This window comes from Cibotium barometz, chromosome 22 (assembly GCF_041138505.1).
Source record: "Cibotium barometz isolate CiBa-2024 chromosome 22, ASM4113850v1, whole genome shotgun sequence".
Taxonomy (NCBI): domain Eukaryota; kingdom Viridiplantae; phylum Streptophyta; class Polypodiopsida; order Cyatheales; family Cibotiaceae; genus Cibotium; species Cibotium barometz.
Window position 1 is genome coordinate 28,373,612 of NC_141067.1, and position 15,616 is coordinate 28,389,227.

The window sequence follows — 15,616 nt, forward strand, 5'->3', positions numbered from 1 at the left end:
CCATGTAATCCCCCCTGTTAATCATCCCATTTTGTCACCTCAAAGGTGTCCTACCATGTTCTCCACTAGACCCAAGTACTTTCAATCTTGCAAGTCTCTTTAAGACATGTCTCAATCAACTAGTCCTTAGCTTATATGTTGCACTTGCTACTAAGAACAAAGAGTAGCTGCATACAACCAACATTCTTTTGTGGTCACACTTATAGTCTTTTACTATATGCCTCAATCCTTGTCAACCACACACACATACAAGCTACCCCATGTAGATCCTGAGGCATCCCACCTTTTATTTCACTCACATATCCGCAACAAATCCCCAACCAAGGTTCATTATAGCCATACCCATGCACGCCAAGGTTGCTAACAACATATGTGAAGAAAGTTATCAACACTCTTGTTATGTTGGAGGATAAGGGCATTCATCATCCATCATGCCACATAGCTTGAGTGAGGTGGAGGACAAGCTAAAAACCTAGAAGGGGAGGTATGATATAGCCTCACCCTAATTTAGTTTAATCATGCATAGCATTAATATCAGTTTCAGCTTCATTCATTATTACATGAGAGCATAAACCAAAAAGTGTTGCACCTTGATCAGCCCCGTCAAACAATGTATATATCAATGTCGAATGGCACGATGCTGCAGTTCTTGGCTGTTCTCTGCATTTATCCTAAACACACCAGCCTATCAATGTCGAATGGCATGATGCCGCATTTCTTGGTTGATCTCTACATTTATCCTGAACACACCAACCTATACTACGCATAAAACATAGCCTTAACAAAGGCTTGTACCTGGAACATCAACATGCCAGTATGGGACACCAAGTTGCATGGCAACTAAACCTACAATTGGGTCGTGAGTTGCTAGCCACAACCTATTGCAACTAAACCTACAGTTGGGACACCACAGTTGGGATTATCCATGGCAACTAAACCTACAGTTGGGTCGTGAGTCGCTAGCCACAATCTATTGCAATCACGACATGTACGATGTCAAGCCCATGAAACCTCGTTTCATTTCAATTCTAGGTCAAATGATCGTTGTATCCCAGAGTATTATCCATAAACATCTTACAGAATATGTTGCAGTTAATGGATGCAAGAGCGTGTGATGTATTCCCAAGTATATCAAGAAACGTCTTAAAGAATATGTGATGTATTCCCAAGTATATCAAGAAACGTCTTACAGAATATGTTACAATAACTCGACGCAAGTGTGTGCTCTCTAACAGTTAACCTTCCTTGGATAATTCAAATTGCTTCCAGTTAAATTGGAGATTAGTTCATCACCATTGTTCATCACAAGAATTATATCCCGTCACTGCAATGGAGTTTGACTCATCGAACCATGGTTCCTACCCACCCCATCTTAACCAACAATGCAAAGAGATTATCACATATTCATAAGAGTGGAAGATGATAACAAGTGCAATGAACACAAACCCAAAGACAGGAGGACAGATTTCTCAACATTACTAAAACAAGATACACAGCAAGTTGATATACATATTCAAAACAAAGGAACAGGTACAAGAGGTGAGAGAGAGGACAAAGCCTTCCCAACTTCGAAAGAGCCTGGACTCCAGGGTACTCTCTAACCAACTACAAAATCCATTGTCATTCAACTACAAATCCATTGTCACGCATAAGACCAAAGCTATGGGAAGCCTCCATACTTGACTGTCAACATAGCACTTAAAATTTTCCTCTAGGCAAATCTGCCTCTTATGGCACACCCTTGAGCAATCCACCTTCAAGGGCTGCAGGCTTGCAATTTGAGCTCAAGGTGAAAAAGTTCGTGAAGAGGCATCGCATTGCACAAAGTCGTGTAACAAACTCTCAACCAACAAATACTCATCATTTCCCAACTCAATTCCAGAAATTGGTACCCGTTCAAAATAACAATAACAAAAAATTGGTCTTCATACAAAAACAGGTCTCCACTATCTCAAGTTAAGACATGAAAAGGGCCATCTTGCTAACTTAATTTTGTACAAAAAGATGATAAAATGCCGTAAGGGTAAACCACATCAGCTGCTACTATGGCATTTGAAACCCTTGCAAATAGAGAGCCAGATGATGAGGATGAGAATGATGACTATCCCAAGAACTACTAGCTTGACTTTCATGTTCTGAAGCCACATTTTTCTCCTCAGCTGCTTACCTTGCTTCTGGAAATTGTCTGCCTGCAAAAGCAAGACCAAAGACCTTCTCAATCATAAGAGGATATTGGGCCTCATCAAAGACAGAATACACTCATCATCATCCCAGAACCAGCTTCTTGTTGCCTTTGAATGGGGCATGTGAACTAAACCCAAACAATATCACAAAGACACTTAAATTTCATCTGAGGTGAAGCAACCAAAGATGCCCTTGTTTGCAGCTTTGGCCATACACAGTAATGATAGGGGTGATACTCGCCTGAAATCGGAGATTCTCGGTCTTGTCAACCAGCAACTCGATTTTTTCTCCCCTGTCTAGAACCTGCATGGGACAAGCCAGGAAATAAAGCCTCACTGAATCAAGTGGACATAAACCCTAATAATTCCAGGGTGTACGGTCCTGCTAACAAACCATTCAAGAAAAGAAAGCACGCCTTTGTTACCAATTGAAAAAAATCAAGCTGTTCAAAACAAGAATAGGGCAGAGTTTATATGAGCTCTTTGTTCTCGATATTTTCAGAGAACTTGAAAGAAAAACATAGTTTACTGATGACAGCTTCAGACCATCAGGCTTCAGCATAACAGACACTGAGAGGTCACTATTTCCCCACTCACCCCATGCCACATGCATCATAACCCACATGAGAGTGGCCGTTTGTGAGCTTCGACAAAAGGGACAGGCCTAAATGACTGAGAGGTACATGGTTTGCGCACAGGTAGTCTAGGAGCGTGAATGTGATTGTCAGAATTCGGTGCCCGAGCCTTTAACAATCACACACAGGGACCACCAGTATTAAGATATAGGCCTTGGAGCCTTAGTAAACAAGGGTGTAGAAGGTGTCTGGGTGTGAATGGTCCTAAGGGAGCCACCTAACCCTAGGCCACTAGCAAGCCTATTTAAAGGCACATGCCAAAGGCATTTGTATGAAGCATGAAGCCTAGTTGTATGTGTAAGCAACTTAATAAGCAAGATTTGTTCTTGTATTTTTGGGTCTCTCTCCTCCACATCTTCTTGATCTAGCATAAGCACCATGTTTTCTCAACATGATATCTAGAGCTTGGGTAGATAAGGTCTCATCTTATGTGGTGTAGACTAGGTCATCTTCTATCCCGTTTTTTGTGGATCTAAACCCCCAACCAGTGGAGGCCTTCCAGCAGCTTGAGGAGGCCAAATCTCGCCGAGCTTTCAACTAAGGAAGTGTGAAGGACCTCAGGGCGCTCAGATCCGTACAACCAATTTGGTGTTTTTGCTTGTCTGAGCAACGGCATTACAACTGGTTCAAGTCGGCGCCCGTTTTCTACAGCGCTGAAGTCATACAGCCATTCGCCGCCTGTGGGCACCATAAGCCTAAGGCAAGTTAGGGCTTTTAAATCCCATGACCTAAGGACTTAGACTCTCAAATCTCAGTCCTAATGCCTGACGAGCACGCAACAAAGGAAAAACCAGACTGCTCCTGTGTTTCTGTCATGAAAGCTTCTTCAAAAGCTTAATAATAGTGTTTTTAAAGACTAATGATGCAATTAATCCATCAAAGGAGAAGGTCTTTAATACTAAGGAGGCTCTTCTTCATCAGTATTGGAGGCCGGTGTCAAATCCCCACGGATCCCCTCGTGATCGATCTTGGTTTGAAACTCGAATCCTGCAAACAAACGAACAACAAACAACAAAGGGGGTGCAGGCCTGACTCACCTCCCAACCATGACAGCCGTGGGGAAGCCCACAGTCTTGGCTGTCCCCACCGAGCCACGAGCTGAGCTAACTAGGTTGACGTACCGACCAATCTCCTCCTTGCGACATCCCATACCGCCACGAAGCTACCCTCGCGGGCCTCGAGATTGCTGTCGGCCTCGGCTGCATAAAGCAGGTGCACGTCTGCACTAGATCCAGGCTCCAAGACCATAGAGCTCTCACAAACTCGCGAGACTCTCTATCTTCCAATAACTAACCTTGGCCACCCTTTTATAGGCTCTTGGCCGGTCATCGGGCGTCCACACTTGGCCGGCCGCCCGCCCGTCCATACTTGGGTGCCCGCCCGTTAGTATTTCCCTAACTCAACTCGTCAATCAGCCTGCCTAGTTCCAAGCTTCCCCAAGCCTCGAAACTAGTCTTGCATGCGTATAGCATACGGTAGATACCCACTGTGCACATGACATACTCCCCTTCCTCTAAGAGCTCACTCCTGAGCTCACTAAAAAACCAGGGTAATCTCTCTGAAGAGAAGTCAGTGTCTCCCATGTAGCGTCCTCCTCAACACGATCCTTCCACTTGATCTTGTATTCCGTGATAAGCGTATGACGCAATCTTCGTTCATGAAATCCAAGAATCTTTTCAGGTTCGTGCGGAACAAACGTCATGTCTTGGACATCTATAATTTCTTGAGGAGTAACTAACTGATCTGCTCCACCCAGTACTTCCTTAAGTCTACTGACATGAAATACAGGATGAACTTTCACATGAGAAGGCAAATCCAATTCATATGCAACTGAACCAATCCGTCGTGTAACACGAAATGGTCCAAAGTATCTAGGGGATAATTTCGGAGATCTACCTGTCCGTAAAGTCTCGGAATCTTTCGGAACTCGCAAATACACCATCGTTCCTTCAGAGAACTCTCTAGGTGAACGATGTCTATTAGAATAAAACCTGTCTCGGTCTTGAGCACTTCTAGTAGATTCCTTCGAAACTTGTAACATTTCCTGCATATCTTGCAAAAAATTACGTGCTGCATCATGCTGAAGTCCTGAGAATCCTACTGTAACAGGTGATCTTGGTTGAAAACCGTACATAAGCATGAAAGGACTAAACCCTGTACTCGTATGCTTAGTACTGTTATATGCAAATTCTAACATAGGAAGATAATCCTCCCATGAACTTTGTCTTTTGGATACATATGCTCGAAGCATATCCTCCAAAATCTGATTCACTCTTTCAGTCTGGCCATCAGATTGAGGATGATCAGAGGAACTCAAATTCAAAGTTGTTTCCAACTTCTCGAAAACAAGTTTCCAAAAATCACTCGTAAACTTAGAGTCCCTATCACTGACTATGTCCTGCGGTAACCCGTACAGTCTGAACAATTGCTCGATAAACTGCCGAGCTAATTGCGTAGCTGTAATAGTCTTCCGGGTCGGTAAAAATCTAGCCATTTTTGTCAAGCGATCTACCACAACCCAAATAGAATCGTGGCCTTGATGTGTTCTTGGCAATCCGGTAATAAAATCCATGGAAATACTTTCCCACTTATTACCTGGGATTTGCAAAGGATGCAATAACCCAGCCTGTCTAAAGCGTTCAGCTTTATTTGCCTGACAAATCTGACACTTGAGAACATAATCTTCTACATACCCTTTCATCTTCGGCCAATAAAAAGTGTGTTTCACTAACGATAGTGTCCTGTGTACTCCAGGGTGTCCAGCAGAAGGAGCGTCGTGACACTCCCTCAGAATCTTGGACCTAATGTCCGGGATCTGTGGTACACAAATTTTGTCATTACGGAATAGTAAACCATTCCGAATCATCCACTGACCTCCTGCAGCCTGAATAGTAGACTGCGCAGTCACCGAGTCTTGGTCAATCAATGAGCTCCCGTCCTGGATCTTCTGCCAAAATGGACCAAAATAACTATCAGTCCTGCAAAGCCCTCTCAATGACTGAAATAAGTCAGTAGAAATCTCGATGAACGACAAAGTATTCACCTCTCTAATCCGACTAAGCGCATCTGCAATACTATTCATGGACCCTTTCCTATAACGGATCTCAAAATCAAAATCTTGCATTAACTCTGCCCAACGAGCTTTCCTTCCTCTCAAATCATCCACACATACTTGATTGACTGATGATCAGTCAATACCACAAACTTGGAGCCATATAAATAATGTCTCCAAACCTTGAGAGCATGAATGACAGCATAAAGCTCCTTCTCAAGGGTTGGCCAACGAGATTGAGTGTCGTCTAGCTTTTTACTTTCAAAAGCAACCGGTCTACCATCTTGAAATAAAGCAGCCCCGATAGCATAGTCACTGGCATCAGTTTCAAGAACATAAGGCCGACTAGGATCAGGCAATGCTAAGATAGGTGCTTCCTTGACTTTATCTTTCAAAAGTCTGAAGGCCATATCCAAATCATTATTCCAAGTGATAGGCTGATTGGACTTACGTCCACGACCTTTCAATAAGTCGGTCATCGGTAGTGTGAGCTGAGAGTACTCCCGTACAGATTTCCTAAGAAAAACAACAAAACCGAGAAAAGAACGAAGTTGTTTCACTGTTCGCGGTATAGGCCAATCCAAAACCTTCTGAACTCGGTCATAGTCAATGCTCAATCCATCTCTAGTGATCTTGTGTCCCAAGTAAATGATGTCGGTCATAAAGAACTCACATTTACTCAACTTAGCATATAGTTAAAATAGATAAGACAATCGTGAGGTGTCTGACATGATCCTCAAGAGTACGGCTATATATCAAAATATCATCCAAGAACACCACCACAAATTTTCCCAAATGTTCACGAAAAAGATCGTTCATCATTTGCTGGAAAGTGGCTGGAGCATTGGTTAACCCAAAAGGTAATACGAGAAACTCGTAATGGCCATACCTAGTCCGAAAGGCGATTCTTTCGACATGCCTTTCATGAATACGTATCTGGTGGTAGCCAGTACGCAAATCTATCTTCGTGAAATATTTCGCTCCTGCTAACCGGTCAATTAGGTCATCTGATCTAGGGAGAGGATAACGGTTCTTAATTGTCAGCTTGTTCAATCTTTTGTAATCTATATACATTCTCCAAGTATTGTCCTTTCTCCTAAGCAACACAGGTGCACCCCAAGGTGATTTACTTGGATGGATCTGGCCCATCCTCAAATAATCTGCGAGTTGTTTAGCCAACTCATCTTCCTCAGCTTGGCTCATCCTATAAGGTGGAATACTCACAGGATGAGCACCAGGGATCAAGTCAATACGATGATCTACTGCCCGTTCAGGTGGTAAACCCGATGGCAATTCCTTAGGAAATACATCTTGAAATGAATCAAGTATCTTCTGTAATTCTTTGCTTTCAAACACACTTAATTCATTCACATCCATGGAAGGGATGAGAAAAGAAGAAAGTGGAATCAAGACACAATGGAAAGCGGTGTACAAAGAAGAATTCATTATATTTCCAAAATCGATTGTATTTACAAGAGGTCCCTGAGAGGGATGAATACAATCACCTAAAATACTATACTTGGTGTCCCTATGCTGAAAAGAAAAAATATGACTAGACCAATCTATCTGGACGTCAAGAGTCTTAAACCACTCAATCCCTAATAACAAGTCTACATTTTCCAGATGCATAACATAGCATTCCAGAGTATCTTTGTAGTCCTGAATCTGGATTGGAAGCATCTCCACTTTGCGATCCCAAACTTGTCTGCCCGCAGGTAGACGTACCTCATAGGTATGGTCGCTGAGTGTCGTATCAAGACTCAATTTCTGCACAAGTTTGTAGTTAACAAAGTTATGCGAACTGCCAGGGTCTAACAGAATGTGAATTTTATGACCATTCACTTCTCCATAAACTCGGAGAAGATCATGCATGCCAAATACCTTAGAATTGAACAGACAATCAGAACAAGTACTAGGGCGAGAAAGTACAGTAATTGACGTACCTGTCAAAGACAACTGGTTAGCTGCCTTTGGCTTGGGTCCTGCGTTTGACTTGGTACCCTTTTGCTTCGGGCACTCATTACGCATGTGTCCTTTTTCTTCGCAGATAAAACAACGTCCTTCCTTCTTGAGCTTTAAAGCCCTAAGGAGTCGTTTCTTCTTCGCTGGTGTCGAACTTGAACTCTTCGAAGGTTGGTCCGAAGACTTGCCTTCAGTCGTGTTAGCCATAGGTGCGGAGAACTTCCTTTTCTGCTTGTTCCCCTGCTCGGTAACGGGTTTTGACTTGGAAGAGACCATCGTATCATCATAGATACGAGCTGAATGAATGGCCTCGTCCAATGTTTTACATTTGTTATTTTTAACCTGTAATCGGTATGAGTCTGGTAAACCAGCTACGAAAAACCCCAAAAGAGTAGTGGGATCCATCTTTGTAGCTTTCATCTGCAAGTCACGAAACTTCTGGAGGTAGACCTCATAAGTGAGGTGCTGCGAGGTCATGGTCAAAGCTAAAAACCGGGCAACAACATCATAATCATCCTCTTTCTTGAGGAATTCTTTCTTGAAAATGTCTTCGAATTGTGCCCAAGTCGTTGGCTTTGGGGTCAGTTCCTTCCACCAAAGCAAAGCTTTGCCGGACAAGAAACCTGCTGCTAACTGTATCTTCTTTCCATCATCATATGGATGAAACTGAAAGTGAACTTGCCACTTATGTAGCCAAGTGTCCACGATCTCCTTGGTTCTCTGCTTTTGCTCGCCCCCGAACGGTTCCGGAGTAATATTGGGGCCTAAAGCAGAAGCCAAGGTATCCATTCCCGAGAAAGTAGAGAGGGTAGTGGTCAAGAGAGCGATGGAGTTCTGCAAAGCCTGCATCTGGGCTGCGATTTGTGCCTGACGTTCCGACGAAGAAGCTTCGAGAGCTACTTTGAACTCTTGGAAATCTGATTTTGACACAAACTCGTCAAAAAGATCGGCGTCAGTGCCTTCCGTATAGCCGACAAGCCTTTGCGTTCCACGAGGGGCTCCAACTCTGATTCTTGGGTCGACATCGTGAAGAGGGTACGTGGAGAGAAAATTTGGTCCTTGCACAACAAAAGTGCGAACGAACTCGAGAGCTTGAGAGCTTGAAAACTTGAGAACTCGAGAACTCGAGAGATGTGTGGCAAGAAGCCCACGAGAGGGGTTTATAAAGGTTTCCCAAAAGCCAAAAAAAAATCTCGAAAAGCTAGGCTCAACTTTTTCTTTAGCTTTTGTGTTTTTCTTTTTTTGTGGAATATATATATATATATATATATATATATATATATATATATATATATATTCTTTTTTCTTAAAAAAATTTTAAAAAAAAACACCTTTAAACTTTGGAGGAGGGTCTTTTAAAACTTATAAAATTTTAAACTCTAAAAAAAACAAAAGCTAAAAACGTAAGCTTTCCTTTGTTTTTTTTTTTTCCTTCTCCTCCTGGATTAACCCGCTGGTGGAGCTGCCATCGCCAGCTGCTGAAGTCGACCATGCTGCCATCATCGACTGCCGCCGCCGGGTGCTTCACGGCAGGTTTACGCTTGCGCCAACCCACACGTGTACCCGCCTGCTTATCCTGGTGCGTTCCGGCCAGAGCTTGTGCGTACACGTAGGCTGAGCCTACGCCTGGCCACAGGGCCACGTGGCCTGGGCGCTCACCGTGCCTGGCCTGTGCGCCGGTCTTGCGTGGCCTGGGCGCTGGCTTAAGCTGGCTACGCAGGCCTGGCCGCCTGTAGCTAAGAGCAGCCCCCACGCCTATGACACACACGACACACATCTGGCCAGTACATCAGTTCTCAGCCAGCAGACACAGCAACTCGACACTCTCTCTCGCTCTTTCTCTCATGCGCCAAAAAGCAACGAAATTTAACATGCTTTTCTCTCTCTTTTTTTCAGTTTTCTCTCCCTGCAGTTCATGCGTATGCACAACAATTCACCTCTTCTTTGCAAAAGCAATCAACCCTATTCAACCTACCATCTCCCATCATCAACATGGGTTTCTTTGATGAAGAAAAAGCACATACCAAACTGAAAACTGCAGTATGCACAGAAAAAACAGCAAGCTTTTTTTTCACATACCGTTCTTCGACCTCTTCTTTTCTACCTACCGACTTGCTCGTTCACGAGGTATGCTCTGATACCACTGTCAAATCCCCACGGATCCCCTCGTGATCGATCTTGGTTCGAAACTCGAATCCTGCAAACAAACGAACAACAAACAACAAAGGGGGTGCAGACCTGACTCACCTCCCAACCATGACAGCCGTGGGCAAGCCCACAGTCTTGGCTGTCCCCACCGAGCCACGAGCTGAGCTAACTAGGTTGACGTACCGACCAATCTCCTCCTCGCGACGTCCCATACCACCACGAAGCTACCCTCGCGGGCCTCGAGATTGCTGTCGGCCTCGGCTGCATAAAGCAGGTGCACGTCTGCACTAGATCCAGGCTCCAAGACCATAGAGCTCTCACAAACTCGCGAGACTCTCTATCTTCCAATAACTAACCTTGGCCACCCTTTTATAGGCTCTTGGCCGGTCATCGGGCGTCCACACTTGGCCGCCCGCCCGTCCATACTTGGGTGCCCGCCCGTTAGTATTTCCCTAACTCAGCTCGTCAATCAACCTGCCTAGTTCCAAGCTTTCCCAAGCCTCGAAACTAGTCTTGCATGCGTATAGCATACGGTAGATACCCACTGTGCACATGACAGCCGGGCACACACCATAAATGCCACATTATAAGTCCGCTTCTATGCGTACCTTGGCAAGCTTGCAAGGAGAAATGGTGCTACCATAAGCCATTGTCTTCATCCCATAAGCCAAAGAGGTTGAGGTTTTCTAGTTTTTCATCATCAAACTCAGTTCCTTGAGTGGTTTAAAATTGGGCACATGTACACTAAGTACTCATCTTTAATGTTTTTGTGTATCACCCTTGAGGCTCTTGTTTGTAAGAGGCATAGGCATGTCATAAGCCATATGCTCTCATTTTCCAAGCCCAAGGCATGTTATTCCACTGCATACTCAGCATTTTCATCTTCTAAGATGAGTTTTAAGATTGAGCATAGCATTACTAAGTGCTCTACCTTGTTGATTGTCATGTTTTTGATAAACATTTCTTGGCATTGTCTTCGTAAGAGGCATAGGCAACATTATGAGCCATGCCCTCACCTTCTTGAGCCAGCGTGATGTACCTTATTGGTTTGAGCATTTACCTCAACCACTTACTCACTTTCATTAAGCTTATACCTTCAAACCCTAAAGGGTATCATGTAACCAACATACACAAAAGCTCTTGTTGTAATTATGGAGTAGACACTGCCCTTGACCAATCTATAAGGCAAGTGGTAAGACCCTCCCTTTCCCTTTTCCATATAAATCACCTCATAACCATTACTCTAAGGAAGACCCTCATTGCCCATGGAGGAGGTATGGTATGCAGAGAAGCATCAAGCATGTTGAAGGAACATCTATGTGCACACCACTTAAGCAAGGGTGGCAGTCTTGTTTTGATCATTGTGTGAGAATGGTCAAGGTGGAAAGCATGAGGAAACAATGGCATGTATGTCCAAAGCATGTCAACTACAAGAGGTCGAGCAAGCACAAAGAGTGGGGACCTGGGATGCACCATCATTAAGGTGTACATCTTCATCGACATCAAATAAAGACTTAGATGGTATCATTGTATTAGCCTCTAAGGCTCTAGGAACATAGTTGTAAGTCCTAGATAACCACACCACCATGAACATTCTTGTAAGCCTAATGTTATAAAGGCATGGCTGGTATTGAGGGGGCGTATTAAGATATAGACCTTGGAGCCCTAGTAAACAAGGGTGCAGAAGGTGTGTGGGTGTGAATGGTCCTAAGGGAGCTTCTGAAAGAGAGGCAATTTAGAAGTAGACGATCCAAAAGTGTAAAGATCTGGATTTGGAAGCATACGATCCAAAAGGCAATTTAGAAGCAGACGATCCAAAATTGTAAAGATCAGAATTTGGAATTGCCCGAAAGTGGGATCGATAATTCGGACCAATGGGTTGGGATCGGCAATCAAAACAGTGGATTTTGGGATTTTGTATTAGCAATAGGAACCGTGGATTAAGGGATTGGTGATCCGAATAGTGGAGTTTGAGATCGGAGATCAGAACAATGGACCCTACAGAAATCTGATTGCTGTCGACCATTAGAGGACAATCCACATCTTCATTAAATGCTGCAGAATTCCTCTCTATGGTGCTCATGCCCTGGCCGACTGATCCTTTGACCTTGTGGGCTGCTTCTTTGCCTGTCACAGCCTCCCAGTGACCTAAATTTGACCTAAACTTGCTGCCAACTCAGGGATTAGCCATGAGATTAGCCATGTCCACGTGTGCACATGACAACAGGCATGTCAACAACTGCCATCTGGGTCATAGGGTTGTCATTGTCAAGTCAATGTGCAAGTCCCACACATGTTGTAACCCACTTGCAAGATGTAATGTTGTACAAGGCTGCCAGACACTTCTTAGACCCATGGTCAGGTGCCTGGACAGTCGGACAAGAGTCTTAGGGTTTAGGACAAGTCTTGGGTTATCTGTGAATCCATCTAGGTTAATGGTACTAGCAATAACCTTATAAAAAAGGCAATGGACATTTGTTTTGGTGGACTATGGACAGCCCACACCTTTTAGTCCAGGTGCCCATCAAAAAGGGGAAAAGGGCTGTGGAAAAAGGCTCCTATTTTGGGCACAACTTCTCATGGCTAGGGCAGGACAACCCTAGAACCTAGTTGCTCAGCCCTACACCCCCTATAAAAGAGACCCTTGGGTCAACCATATCCCATCTCATACATGCTAATACATGTGAACCAAGAGCTCTGGCCACCAAGCATCGAGGGCAACCAGTAGAGAAAAAATGCCAAGGCATTAAGGGGCTTGTAAAAGGGCCGATCTGCTGCTGAAAATTAACACAGTTCATTCCTGAAGTTAATGAAAGGCCAAGAGGGTGCACACTGCAGCCGGCAGAAGGCAAAGGGCAGCCAGTTCAGGCTAGCCCTGGGTAGAAACAAGCTGAGGTCAAGACATGGGGAACACTCGTCTAACCAAAGCTTCTGTAGAAAAGCATCAACACTAAAAATAACACCAAAGACCAACCTTCTCAATGTTCTCCATCATGATGCCCTTCACTTCTGACACTTGAGCCTTCACTTTGGCAAGTTTGTTCATCTCTTCAGGGTGATCGACACAATATTGCATATGCTCCTTCAACTTAGGCCTAACAACCCAACCAGCTTCATCAAAAACTCATTCGACAACCCAAGCCACGTAACCTTCTAATAGAGAATTATTAAATTTGATTGTCTTACACACCCAAATTCTCTGTCCAGGCTATGAGCAGCAGCAGTATCCGCCTTCCCACCCGCAAAACGCCGCTTAAAATCGTCCTTGACACGCTCCAGAAATGCAAAGGGTGTTTGCCTCCCAATAGTCTCATCTGCAACAACCAAGTAGGCTGCAACGAAAAGAACACCAATTACATCCACAGCAAAAGCATTCTGAAAAACATTTCCCTATTTCGAATAACAAAAGCAAGACCATACTGCAAAATCCACATTACAACATACAAAACCCATCCTGAAGCCATGTTAGGCATAGCATATGGCTCAGCTGAGCACTAAAGTTATAACAATACAAAGAGGGAAGTTGCATGTATCAAAGCCTCAGGATCTCAGATTATCAAACGTGCCCGAAGACCAAAATACATCCAAAAATGCATACCAGACTCACAAAATTGTGGCTAGTACTGTCTCTCTCGATACCACAAGGTTATCTTCACAATGACCTTACAATAGCCACAGCAAACAAGAAAAAAGATGAAGCAAAAGGAAATCTACAGTAGAGGAGAAAAAGAGAACTTGGGGCCTAGACAGTCAAGCTCAATACACTGAAACGATTGCTCACACGATCTTCTCAAAGCTACACAACATGCTCATAAGAGCAATGTCAATAATGATGAGTCATCAGCATCTTGGAACAGTATGTAAGCTCAACAGCATCAGCGTTTCTCAATCTGCTGGATATTTATCATCTTGCCTTTGTTGCCTTACGATCTTTTCTTATCTTCATTGAAATGTTGACAATGATAACATAAGATGGGCAGAACAAACCCAGGAAATCTTGTTTGGAACCGGCTTTGAAACCCCCTACTGGTGTTTGAAGGCTGTCCAGAAGCGTTGTAATGGTGTAACCGGGACTTGCATTCTGATCTCTCAAGAGAAATAAATTAAATGAAGACCCTCCATGTAACATACATGTGATTTTTCTTGTGCAGCCCTTGACCTAGAGACCCCTCTTTCAAAATGGATTGAGTTAATTTCCCCATTGTTGAAGCCTACTTTTGTCTTGCTGCTTTCGCCTCTTTCATCCTCCCCCCTACACTTCATCCTTCAGCTAGTGTGCACTTATCTAAATCACACAAATCACAAGTCAATTCAATCGATCAAATCCAAGAAGGGCATGTGGTTCCAAAAGAAGAGAATCTAGCCCTTTCTTCTCAATTTTAACGCATTCTTGATTCTCCACATTGTGCTTGTTTATCCAAAGACAGGCCCAATATTGAAATCTTCATGCAGTCAACATGTATTATAATCACTCCAATCATCAACCTTGCAAGGGCCTCAAGGCCATACAATCAAGGTAATGATGCATTTCCATAACAGATTCCTCTCACATAGAAAAACCCAGGTTAGCCAGGGTTAGGGTAAACAAAGTACAGACTTTTTTTCAAAGTGATTGGTTGAAATAATAATAATTTTTTTTTCCCAGAGGAAAAGAAAAACACAGATGCATGGATCATCAGCGTGCAAATTATAGAAACTTTTGAATAGAACAAGAGAGGAAAGAAAAAACACAGACATGCATGGATCATCCTTCTCTCTCTCTCTGTGTGTGTGTGTGTGTGTGGGGGGGGGGGGGGAAGACAGAGAACAGAGAAACTTACTGAAGCCATCCTCGACCAGGTAGTTGAAAGTGTGGTTATCGCAGGTGTAGGTGAACTTGTTGTTCGAGGGCGGGAGCTTCTGCAGGCACTGGGCGGCGATGGTGCTGAAGTTGCCCGTGAAGACGGAGTAGTCCGTGAGAACGACACTGCCCCGCGCAACGAAGCTGTAGATCAGCGACTGCTGCTGCCCCACCATGGCTCTGTCCCGAGGGTTTCCACCTCTCTGTGTAACCTCTAGCAGAGAAGAAACACTCTGCAAAAAACCCTTGATCAGATCAGGAATTAGAGGTTGAACTGCTACTGCAAAACCCTAGATCAGATCAAGATGGTGCAAGATGATGCTTGCAATGGATCGAGAGCAGGGGTGATGTGGTAAGAGACGATGCTTGCACAAGATCGGTAGATGAGACTTCTTCTTCGCAGGTGTCGTGTTCTTGCGTGTGGGGAGCGCGTCCCTGAAACACCAAGGAACGTCAAATACTGTTGGTGGACTAAGTTGTATATATTAAGAGGCCCAGTCCTCCCTCCAATAATACTTTAAATGTCACAGGGTTAAATTTATCACTGCTTATTTTACTCCAAGAAAACATTTTTCTTTTTTTGGAAATATATATTATATTATATAAGGGCTATTGCATCATGACCATCCTTTCATCTTTCAAAAAATTGTCCATACACATCTGATGATTTCAAAACCAAACAGACTGCACAGTATTCTCTGAAGATATGATGTGGGATAACTCGCTGAAGCCAGAAAACATTTTTCTCAACGGATCATGAAATTTACATGTTATATATTTTGTACTTTTTTCAAAC

The 15,616-nt window shown here is 43.7% G+C and overlaps 1 protein-coding gene across 4 annotated transcripts; it reads right to left on the bottom strand.

Moving 5' to 3' along the window:
• Nucleotides 1-1,435: 1,435 nt before the first annotated feature.
• LOC147626501 (vesicle-associated membrane protein 721-like) lies at nt 1,436-15,317 on the bottom strand. 4 transcript variants are annotated; one of them, XM_086816578.1, is made up of 6 exons: nt 15,147-15,317; nt 14,801-15,053; nt 13,171-13,312; nt 12,955-13,075; nt 2,425-2,487; nt 1,436-2,189 (listed from the first exon to the last, which is right to left on the bottom strand). In XM_086816578.1, exons 2-6 carry the CDS (start codon nt 14,994-14,996, stop codon nt 2,034-2,036), a joined length of 678 nt encoding a protein of 225 aa, XP_086672704.1. In that variant the 5' UTR covers nt 14,997-15,053; nt 15,147-15,317; the 3' UTR covers nt 1,436-2,033. The 4 variants fall into 4 exon arrangements, with proteins under 4 accessions (XP_086672704.1, XP_086672706.1, XP_086672702.1 ...); XM_086816580.1 differs by having other exon boundaries at nt 1,436-2,185; nt 2,421-2,487; XM_086816576.1 differs by having other exon boundaries at nt 14,801-15,275.
• Nucleotides 15,318-15,616: the final 299 nt, after the last annotated feature.